Genomic DNA, 12,165 nt, shown 5'->3' with positions numbered 1-12,165 from the left:
ATAAAAAGAGATTATCTTGAGAAATACATGTTTTTATTACGTTTAAATATTTTAAAACATAGTTTACATAAAAAGTAACGAGAATATGGCCGACGCCATTTTAAAATCCCATCATGTCTGTTTGCAGAATAACTCGTATATGACGTTGGGGTTAAGCTGTCAATTCGTTAGGGGAATCAAAGTTTTAAAAACGATCCTATATATTTCACAGATTTATAAAATTATCTACTTCGCAGAGCACATCCTAGATTTCACTTCATATGATAACGCTATTATTTGTTTGAAACTTCTAAAAAACTGTTCTTATTCTAGAATATATTACTTAACTATCTAAATGATGAGCGTAATAACGGAATATTTGTAACACTATACCACCACGCCATTTTATTTTTTTGTTTTAACCAGACTGATATTTCTTAATTATGGAATAATGGTGTAACAGTATCTACACCGTGCTACGTGCTATCTTTGTCTTACAGAGCTCGAGATAACTTGTAAACGTTTTATTAAGAAACTACAACATAAACATTTATTTGTTATCAGTTGGTGTCTGCTATACCTACTATGGTTTAGTTGAAGCAACACTAGTGTGGTGTGGTGCTGGGAAAAAATGGCGTGGGATGTAATGTCGTGGCGTGATATTTAGTCGCGTGGCATGATATGTATAGTAGCGTGTTACAAGTATGTCTGTCCAAAAAAAAATTTTCGTCCGATACTTTAATGTTAATGTGTAGATAATCTATTATCAGTATAAGTATGCCTTATGTCGATGTATTTACGAGTAGATACGAGACTATTCATTTATGATGACCCATAAAAGGAAAAAGGCGAAATAGGGTGACCCAGGAGCCTGCCCTCCATTACGTATACAGAACAAAATAATAAAAGAAATAAAACAGTAAGTAAAAGTATTGCAACTAGAATAAAATAAATCGGTTGTTAAAAGATTCAAGGCCCTATATTTCCAGATACAGTTCGCACTTACTTGGACGGGTTGAAATTGACTCTTTGCTCGCGCATTTGTATGTACGAACGTCACCTAATACTTCTATTGAATTCCTAATATTAATCAGTCCGGTATTTATTCAGTCCGCCCAACTTAGATCGGGATACTGTATCCTTTATTCGGGTCTTAGGGCCGGTTCACACGATGCTTTGCGACAGCGAGTCGGCGCGGCGCCGGTGTTGTGCGGCTGTGGCGTTCTACAAGCGAAAATCCTTGGTGTTCTACAAGGTGAATTGTTGCTCCCCTGTTCTTACCCGTTGGATTTTTAAGACTTAGGTCGGAAATTGTCTACACGCAGCGACGCCGCACCGAAGCGTTCCGATACTGCGGTAGTGACTCTGCGGTGTTCTACAAGAAAAATCCTTGTAACCGGACGGACTTGTAACCTTGTATACAAGAATGGTATACGCGCTGCGACGCCGCACTTGCGCGCTTTACGTTCTACATACGGAAATAATTGGTATGCCACGAGGTGCAGTATTACGCCGCAGCGCTTACACGTCGTACTTGTAACCATTGAGACGAGGCGGGGAGGTTCTGCGCATTTAGTTGCGTCTGCTTTTCCAGTATTATTGTAGGCGGCGCTGTGAATGTACAAAAATACACTTATTGTGTCTGGAAACGGTCGTGGCCGCCAACATTCGAATGCTTACTGTGCGTTACCACATCGCGTCGTGTATACCGGCCGTTACCTTTATAAATGATAATTTCGTTAAATATACAAATAGATTTTTTTAGTTTGTCTTTAGTTGAATTAAAAGTGCCTGGCTGTGTACGCATTGTCGTATGTTTCATTACTTAATATTTTTACGCTTTGTAGATAACGTAGTGGCATTTCACTGAAAATGGTAAAATCTCTATGTGATCAAATCAGAACTGGTTTCATCATTTATATTTATAAAAAAAATCAGTTTCAGTAAAATGTTACTTACCTTAATATTCGGGTACCGTTTGAAAGTTACCTACGAGAATGCTATGTGTGTACGTATGCAAATTGTCAGTGTGTGTATATAATGCGGTTAGATCGTGCCAAATGTCTTGTTCGCTCTGCGCTGTTATCCATCATCACTTTATCAGCCCACTACCGGCTCACTACAGGGCACGGGTCTCCCACAATGAGAAAGTGTCCGCCACGCTGGCCCAGTGCGGATTGGTGGACTCCACACACCTTTCAGAAAAATTATAGTGAACATGAGTCTCAGACATGCAGGTTTCCCTACGATGTTTTCCTTCACCATTGAAGTGATGTTTTAATTACTTAAAACGCACATAACTTAAAAAAGTTAGAGGTACGTGCCGGGACTCGATCTCGGCCTCCCGAAAGTGAAGTCGAGCTCCTACCCCCAATGGGCTATCACCGCTTATCCACATCAAATGTAATTTAAATGCGAAAGAAATATATCTAAAGCCGACTTTAAAGTTACCTAAAAAGTAACAATTTTAATGTTTTTGCTATAGTCCTATTCAAACTATGGCTTATCGAACTTTGTGCGTTTCGATGCGCAGAATTCAATATTCGGTATCAGCCAATCAAAGGGACGCGACGGTACGGTTGAGTAGCAGCGCGAAGCTACACTCGCAGCCCACTTCCATGTCAACATAGAGTTGGAATCAGATAGTACTTTTGCAGACTTGTTAATATTTTTTTCTGCTCGGGAACCGTGATCATCATATCCACGGTTATGAAGTTATATGCCTCATACTTATTCTCACTTTAAACCATTTTTTCCTTTTATATATTATCTTATTATTAGCGCAGTGTGGGACTACCACGAGCCCGTGGTCGTGATCTGTACAGCCCGCTGGACAGATGACCTTAAAAAGGTATCTGAAAGCGGCTGGATGAGAAAGGCGGATGACGGTGTGTGGTGGTGCGCTCTTGGAATGGCCTATGGTCAGCAGTGGACGCTTCTGGGCTGTTGTTGTTGATGATGATGATATATTATCTTATGTCCGTTTTCACTAAACCTAGGCATCGCCTAAATAGAATGCCTAATGATCTAAGCCGATGTCTATAGGAAAAAAACGTTTCTCCAACTCTTAGGTTATAACTTTTGGTGGACGGTTGTGGTATGCTTAGGAATCTCCATAGGCATAACTTATGTAGGTATTGCCTAATTCGTCGATAGTGAAAACAGGCGTAAACCTTTTAAAAAATATTTAAAATGTAATGAACCATTGCAAGTCTCTTCTAGTTCAGAGCGTTCCAGATGTTTGCGCGACCTTTTCATGCAATGTTATTTACGCTTACAAAGCTACTAGGTTGTGCGCACGATTGCTGCAATAATTATATTTAAGTGTTTTTTTATCTGTTGCCGATAAATCGATGTTTTGATGTTATTATGAAACTGCTGTCTGTTTGGGTGTTTGTCTGTTGTCAGACTGGCTAGGTCGTTTTCATTGGTCGATGGGAAAACTTTTTGTATCCTATATTCGGGGGCGGGAATTTTCTATAGAACATGCTATAAGGCTTCCATTTAGGGGACACTATTTCAATTGGTCGTTTGGGCACGCGTTTTATAATTCACATGCCAATATAGGTAATGCATGAAATATCAAATGGGGAATTTCTGTTAGCCGTTCCCCGAATGCTTCGTGTCGAATATTTGAACAATTTTTTATTTATATAACAATTACATAATATTCAATAAGTAGATACTTTTAGTTATCGACCAATGAAAATGTATTCTAAACAAAATAGTTTAATAGTTAGCCGATCAACAACACCGTGTGATTTTGGATGTTAGATTTGGCGATATTTGGGCCGTCTGTTGAAGCATTTGTCGTAGCTTGTAGTGGCATACAAAGTATAGTTTAAGGTTGACCAAATATCGCCGATCGGTTGCCGATGCGACTTAACAGTCGGTCGATTGGCTTGTGTAGTCTGCGGGTACGCTGAGAATTGTTAAAATCGTTTTAATTTGTAGATAGTAAATGTTAGATATCTTTGATTGTGCAGATATTATGTAAATAAAGGGAATAAATTAATGAAAACATCATAGAAGGTATAATTTACATTTAATTTTAAGTTAACAAGACATAAACTTAGGTTACTATTATAACTAATATTAAACAACAATAATTTAAAGCGTAGAAATAAAAAAAAATCGCATTGCCTTACGTTTAAGATTTCATCATATCAACCCATTACCAGCCAATACAGGCACGGGTATCCCACGATGAGAAAGGGTTGAGGTCTTGGTCCACCAGGCTGGTCCACTTCGTATTCGTGGACTCAATGCACCTTTAAGAACATTATCCAGAACTCTCAGGCATGCCGGTTTCCTCACGATGTTTTCCTTTACCGTCGAAGCAAGCGATATTTAATGACTTAAAACGCACATTACTTCGGACTCGGTCCCCGAAAGGTAAGACGAGCTCCTACCCACTGGACTCTCACTGCTTCGTTTCAGATTTATAAATAAATAACAAAATGGAGCTTTACCTCGCCCATAATCAAATGCAAATACCAACATGATACGTTCGCAATAACTAATGGAAAATAGAGTTCTTTCACGGAATAAACATTTTAATATTAAAAAAAAATGTGTGCACCGAATACATCGTTGTATTCGGTGCGCTGCGCTCAAATATTCGTTGCCCAATTTTGCGGCCAAGTTGTCATTAAGTAAAACTTAAATTATTCATTTATCAAATTAATTTTGTCATAATTTTGGCACTGAATCCTTGGGATATTTTAATCATATTGCCAAAACGACACCTGGAAATAAAATTGATTATTAGTTACTACAGATAATAAACTATATTACCTAATATAAATAATAGATACTACTGTAATAGCTTGGATTGGGTCGAGGCTGGATTTCTAGGTCATTCCATTGATTTACCCCATTCATAGACCTCATTCATAAAGTCTAGAGTCTGAACTTATGGGAAGTTCTATAAGCAAAAAGCGTTTGTTTAATGTTTTACAGAAAATTAAAATGTCCGCTCGGGATTCCAACTTTATAGAAAAAATGCCTTTCATTAAATCAGTGGGCTTGATAGACTAGCTTATTGATATGTTATAATAGGAAGATACTAAATTAAATAATACCTTTTTCTTTTTTGAATGTTTTCTAGAGCGAGGTTGCCGATGGTTTTTCTTCTTCTTCAAGCTGTGTTTTGAGTAATATTTCTTCGGCGGTGGTCTAAGTATCATGTTTCTTAGGAAATCGAGCAAACCTGTATAAACAAATAATATAAGTGCCATCATCATCATAATAACAACATATTACCGGATTTAGTAGTGTTTTGACAAGAAAATTGTCACTTCTATCAATATTTGAAGCGTTTCCGCGATTTCTCTTATTCTATTTCTAATATCTCTTTAATATATCTTTGCCTGATGAAAATGGGAAAAAAATTTTCAAATCGTTTAATAAAGACGAAGCCGCCTCCTTTTCTTCAAGTCGATAAAAAATACGAGTAATATTATAGTAAGTAGTACTTATCAGAAAATTACCAAAATCTATTTAATAAACCATGACTTTTACCTGGTTAAAAGTATATTATATAATAATAATAGTAATTTTTATTTGGTAACTATGACCCATCTACACTGTTACATAACAGAATAATTAAAAACTAAACTAAATCAAAAAAACTTACATGAATTATTAATATTCAATATACAAAAAGTAACAAATAAGAATTTCTGCACCCAGGCAGCCCTACGTGGAGTTTAATATAAAGCTTGGAAATCGAAGTGTCGTATCTATTTATTAATGCTTTCAGAATGCCGTTACTGCTTACCCACGTTCTTTTCATCAACGATGCTATTCGTTTTCTTTTGATGGCAAAAAAGTCCTCAGTACGAGCCCTCGCGAACATTTTTGATGCACTAAAATAACGTGGTAAGCCTAATAGCATTCTGAAACCATCATTACACTAAACTCGTAGGGCGTTTAGCGATGCCTGTGTAGAGCTGGTCAACAGGGATCCGGTGTAAAAGGCTATATATTATTTATATTTGTTTAGAGATTACGGCGTGAAGAAGTAACAAAAATACACATTTACATACAAACTTTCGGCTTTTTATACTTCATAGAGTATTACTTGCTGTTGCCCAAGTTCTTCGTCCGCGTTACTTAGGCACGGTTTTTACAAATCTCGTTGGAACCGTTTGTTTAAATGGAGATAAAAGCCTATGTTACACACTTTCGTGCGATGATTGCGATAATTATGTACAACCAGACATGCCTGGTGTAGGACAAGCTCACGATAAACTTAGCTGACTTTTTGTTATCACCATCTAACATTGTCATTTGTCGTTCAGTTTAAGAATGCAGTTATCACCATCATCTAACATTAGTTGTAACATGTCAAATGAATGAACGTTTGATAATTGCCTGTAATACGGTCTACATAAATAAAACATTTTTGTATTTTGAATTTGAATTTCAATTTAAAATTATTTAAAAGCAACCCGGTTATAGCAATTATTTACACTCAAGCTTTTTTATAAGTAGTTCACGTTATGCTTTATTCTATAATAGGACTTTTCGATAAGCTATTGAGACATCTCCAAGATATCAACGAGTACCTACCTACTTTGTTTATTGCAAAAATGTACCTATACAATTTCCTTTGAATGAATTACAAAGTTTATGTAGTCTTGTATCTATATTGCAAGTTTGTTGTTGCTTATGTTAAATTATAGCAGTTAGGTACATTTATTCATAAAGTTAGAATTTTTTTGGGAACTTACCAACATTAAATTTTCTCTTATAAGTAGTCAGTCAGTAGACTATCATTATTTTAATATCTTTATGACTCTCTGCAATGTCTTTTTATAGATCGCAAGACCCTCTTCTAAGTGACTTTTGAGTAGCTAGTATGCCCCTTTAGAGGTATAGTTACGCCACTTTTATTACAGAGCATCACTGTCCAGACAGCGTGTGCAAATGTTGCCGCATAAAATATGAGGCCAAAGTGCTTTTGTTGCTGTTTTGTAAAGAAAGTAGCTGATGACGAGAATAAGGGTCTAGCAACGTCACTAGCAGAAGACATAAATTATATCCCCCAATTATATCCCCTGACAAGGGATATAATTAACTTCTCCACCTGCTAAAGCAAGGGAACATGGAAAAGGAGAAGTTTGCCCCCGTTTATTATTACACATACATTATTTGGATATTATTTCCACTTGTGCGCCAGTGCTCTGAGAGTTTATACAGCTGTGGGAGAAGTTTAATTTTTTATTCTTTTCTGGGGAGATGATTGTCACCTAGCCGCGCTGAGGGTGGAAGTGAGCACGAAGCTCGTTAGGTATTGAGCGCTAGGGCTTGACGACATAGGGGGAAAGAGACCCATAGCTGTGACGGGAACAGGTGGACAGTTTGAATTTCTTAGACTGGAGTTTAGTCCAAACGCCCCCGTGACTTTGTATACGACCCATGGCCAGGTGGCGCCAGAAATCAGGGTCCTCGTTTTCGCCTACGAAGACGCTGTGCAGAGGTTCTGTGACTTACTAAGTTGTTCTGTTAAGTTACTAGGGATGTATTGTCGGTCGTTAGGAAGTAAAGGTTTTAAAGGTGTTAAGTGAGGGAGGATTTGTGGTAGCACATCAGCGTCAGGTAAAAGGCGTAAAGGCGCTTTGCACAAATTTTCAAGATTTCTCCCAGCCCATCGGTTTTACATAAAGCGAGGTTAGTTTGTAGCGTCATTAACCACTTTTTTATTTGTTCGTTAATTGTTTACTACTGTTACGGTATTGGTTAGGGTTACTTTTAAGTTCGTTTCTATTGGCTAGCTATAATCTACGCATTTGTATTCAAGCAACACTTTTACGTTTGTAAATACATATATTCTTTAATCTACACTCATCGTAATAACTACTGCGCGTTTCATTCTTGCAGTAACATAACCTCCTTCTCCAAAGATTCACTGGGTCTGTCTGAGGCAATAAATGCTATTTGTAAAGGTGCCAAGTTTGTAGACAATAATTGCCAGATTGAACAAAAGCTAAGTGCAAAAAAACCACAGCATAGTGTTCTCTAGAATTGTGATTAGATCGTACTTTTGTCCAATGCGTCGACAAGACATGTTGAGCGCCGCGTCTCCATATCTAGACATATAAGTATATCTAGGGTGCAATGAAAGACCGATGCTTTTAAAATAATTATTTATTTATTTAACTCATTAAAATGATACACTATATATACCTATAATACTTATTGGTATATCTTACACAGGGGCAGGTATCTGTCACGTAAAATAGCTATCTTCACGCGTTTAATTAAATCTAAGCAAAACCTGTGAAAAATGACAACGAAAATCTATAAATGTTGTTTCCAATCCGAAAACAACATTTTATCAACCACCAAACGCAGATCAAATGAAAAAAATAGACGGAGAGATAAAGCATTCTAGAGGGATGCCAGAGTGCGTTTCATAAAATTTTTGGCAAATTTTATATAGTTGTACATTCATTGATACATATGAATGTACAACTAAATCAATTTTATTAACTATTTATTAACTAATTGAACGAACTTTATAATAAATCTAAGTAGATATGTATATTAATTTTTATTTAAAATATATTATGTCTTGTCCAAATAAAAAGATACAAACACTTTTATCTGAATTATTATTGGCAGATGATAGATAGTTTCATGAAATATGCGCTTTATTGGACGAGGTAACGCAAGTTATCAAGAAGTATGCGATTTATTACACTTAGAATGAATAAATACACAAAAATAATACCAAATAAGGCGATAATAGGTAATGTGTATCAGTTAAATTCAATTAAGCCAAATCATCTGCCCATAATAATTCAGATAAAACTGTTAATATATTTTTATTTGGATCTTTTATCAAAAATCTTTTAAGGAGAGATTTGTAGATGATTTTGTCACATAATCGTGCTTTCAACTATCAATTGCATTAACGCCAAAAGGGCTCAGTTTGTTTATTCAACTATATTTATTCACTGCCGATTTTCTGTCTATTTTTCTCCTTTAGTCTACGATCAATATTAGTAAGTGCATTTCAATATTAGAGTACCATGCAATCAGATCGTCATGCGGTCATGCTGGAAATTTAAGCCTAGCGGGTTAGTTTCAATTTCATATCCCGTTCTCACCTTGGTCAATTCCATTCAGCGGCACTGCTTCGATAGGGAAACTGTCAACAGGTATTCTGATAGAGATATCAGAGCACGCCCCAAAGGTTTCCTGGTTTCCACATCCCAGCCCTTGCGTTTCATCCTCACATATACCCCAGTTGTTGCCAGCTATGTACCTCCACTGTAAGACACAGTGCTCGCAAATCAATCCTTTAGGTAAACGATAGTTTAGAGAGTATATGCCTTCTTTTGGTGGGTAGAATCTAGTGCCCCCCTCTTCTAGCTCGACTGGGTGCTGGTCGAAGCACGACTGATCGGTGATATGCGGGTCTGGGCAAATCTTGAACACCCAGTATCCTCTGTGGTACGCTGATATTTGGACGGTTGCATTTATCACTTGTCCCGCTTCATATTTGGCAACTATGATACCCTGGCCATACAAGCCTCCAAGTTCGTGAGGTCTTGGTTCTTCTACGTCATAGGGATCACCGCATAGGCCACATCTGAGGGAAATATACTTTATGGTTACCAAGATTGCAGCGGAATGGGTATGCACAGGGTATGCAGATGATACAAAATGATGAAAATATCCAGTACGAGTTATAGATACTTAATAGTAGGCTTTTTAAAAGTTAAACAATGCCTATCCTTAACTTTTTTATAACTCGTACTGGAGATTTTCTTCATCCTATATGATCTGCATACCCTGTGCATACCCTTTTAGCACGCCACTGCAAGATTGCTAATCTTATTAAAAAGGTTTAAAGGTCTTAGTCAGGATTCGCAGGGTGCGCGTTCTGGATAGTTTTTTTTATTACGCTATAAGTTAGCCCTTGACTGCAATCTCACCTGGTGGTAAAGTCTCACCTGGTGTAGTCTAAGATGGTAGCGGGCTCAGCTGTTAAGGACTACGGTAGAAATACCCCTAATCGGTGTCTACGCGGAACACTAAATCGCTTAGGGTGGTAACTAGCCACGACCAATGTCTCCCACCAGACCAGACCGGAGAAAATTAGGAAATTATAAATTCCCGAATTTCCCCTTGCCGGGAAACGAACCCGGGACGCCCGCGGGAAGAGGAGAGGTGACAAATATATGTAACAAATATATTCTAATCGGCCGTCACCTTACAGCACCAACTGAATACTAAAAGCTATTTATATTCCACATAAATTCCAGTGTTCACCCTCTTGCATTGGAAGTGACGGCTTTATCACTGATGACGATAACTTTGAAAACCATTTTAATGGAGAAAAACTTTCCAAAATCCTTATTTTTCTTTTAAGACTCACTTCCCACCGTTGGTCAGATACTGCCTAGCAAAACCTCCGCAGTTGAGGCCGTCGTCGTCGTAATTGGGCTCCATAGGGAAGCCACTTCGCCACATGGAGGCGCGGGAGGGTGGGCCCAGCACCCGTCCGTGTCCAGCCACCGCCGCCACCGCAGCCGCTAATGCCACCAAGTTAAGCAGCATCTGAAAGCAATTCTAGACTGTACAAAAGGGGCATCTTGACACTATATGGCACGGGTCTTCTCCCACAATGAGAAGAGTTTAGGCTGGTTTTTTTGGATGGACACCACACGACTTTGAGAAAATTATGGAGAACTCTCAGGCATGCAGGTTTCCTCACGATGTTTTCCTTCACCATTGAAGTAGGCGATATTTTAATTGCTTTAAACGCAATAACTTAAAAAAGTTAACAGTGTGATATTTCAATCGCCTAAACCACGAAGGCATGGCGAACATGCTTATAGCACTAATAGGGGCAAATTTTAAAGCTAACACAAAATGTACATTTATAAAGTTTGCGCAACTACCCTCGTGCAAAAATACACTTAAAAGTCGAGCTGCGAGTAGGACTCGTTTCCTGAGGGTTTGTATATTTAAATAGTCATACAGTTGAACTACCCGTTGAACTATATTCAAGAAATGTTGATAAACCACGAAAATCTTAGTTTAAAATCTTTAGTCATTCAGTACTTAGAAAGCGCCTTAAAATACTAGTACGGGATTATGCACTAGTTGGCAGTAGCTGTCTTTTCTTTAGTCTGTCGCTTGAGGCATTGACCCTGTTCACCACGCGTCACTGGACACCATTGGGCATCGAATTTGTCTTACCTTGCAATTTTTCTATTTATTACAATTAAAATATCAAATTCCAGCGCAAAATAGGAAATCTCGCTAACACTTGCAGCACATAAAATCAATGACAAACTACCCACTTGTGAGATTCACCAACAATTTATACTAGTTATAAATTGTGGTATTATAAAACTTTATCGTATGATACGCGTTATCAGGCACTTGGAATCAAAACAATAGGTAAATACTGAATCAATTTTATTTGCTAAACTGGGGATTAGCGAAATTAAAGAGCTTCTCGGATTTGCCGCGGATATTTTTGCGTTACGCCATCAGCAGAAACTTAATTGTTTAAAGACAAACATTATATGCTTTGAAGCGGTGATAGCGCAGGAAGCAGTAATACCGTAGTGACTGGGACTCAGTTTTACTTTAGGTGGGCCGAATTCGAATCACAGCACGCACTCTCAAACTTTTCTTAGTTATGTGCGTTTTGTGCAATAAAAATAACACTTGCTTCAACGGTGAAGGAAAACATCGTGAGGAACATGCATGCCTGAGAGTTCTCCATAATGTTCTCAAAGGCGTGTGAAGCCCGTTGTGGGAGGAGACCCGTGCCCTGTAGTGGACTGGCAATGGGTTAATATGATGAACATTTTTAGTCAGCAAGCAATCGATCAACTATGTTTCGTTACCATAAACTTAATTACAAATCTTGAGTTATTGATGTTGGACAGTTGTTCTATGCAATAGCAACACCGCTTCAAACGGCTGTCATGCACGTCGTTCTCATTGAATTTGGAGCTGTGGCACTAAAAAGTGACCCCAGCTGTCAAAACCTCTTAAAAACCCTACCGTCGCAACGAACGTGTCGCGTGCGAACGAATCGCTTAAAACTTCTCGTAACTTAACGCTTCTCGTATTCCATGTAAAAGTCACCGTATCTGGTGGACGATCAACGAGTGCAAGCAGCAGTCCAAAGTACGTACATGCATTGTATTG

At 37.9% G+C, this 12,165-nt stretch overlaps 1 protein-coding gene across 1 annotated transcript; it reads right to left on the bottom strand.

The window, feature by feature from the left end:
• Window positions 1–4,122: 4,122 nt before the first annotated feature.
• Window positions 4,123–11,314, bottom strand: LOC120630852. The gene is made up of 5 exons (XM_039900153.1): window positions 11,200–11,314; window positions 10,373–10,554; window positions 9,099–9,583; window positions 5,064–5,191; window positions 4,123–4,727 (listed from the first exon to the last, which is right to left on the bottom strand). Exons 2-5 carry the CDS (start codon window positions 10,552–10,554, stop codon window positions 4,704–4,706), a joined length of 819 nt encoding a protein of 272 aa, XP_039756087.1. The 5' UTR covers window positions 11,200–11,314; the 3' UTR covers window positions 4,123–4,703.
• Between the last annotated feature and the right edge of the window lie 851 nt (window positions 11,315–12,165).

Source organism: Pararge aegeria, chromosome 17, assembly GCF_905163445.1.
Source record: "Pararge aegeria chromosome 17, ilParAegt1.1, whole genome shotgun sequence".
Classification (NCBI taxonomy): Eukaryota; Metazoa; Arthropoda; class Insecta; order Lepidoptera; family Nymphalidae; genus Pararge; species Pararge aegeria.
This window is presented reverse-complemented; position numbering and strand designations above follow the sequence as displayed.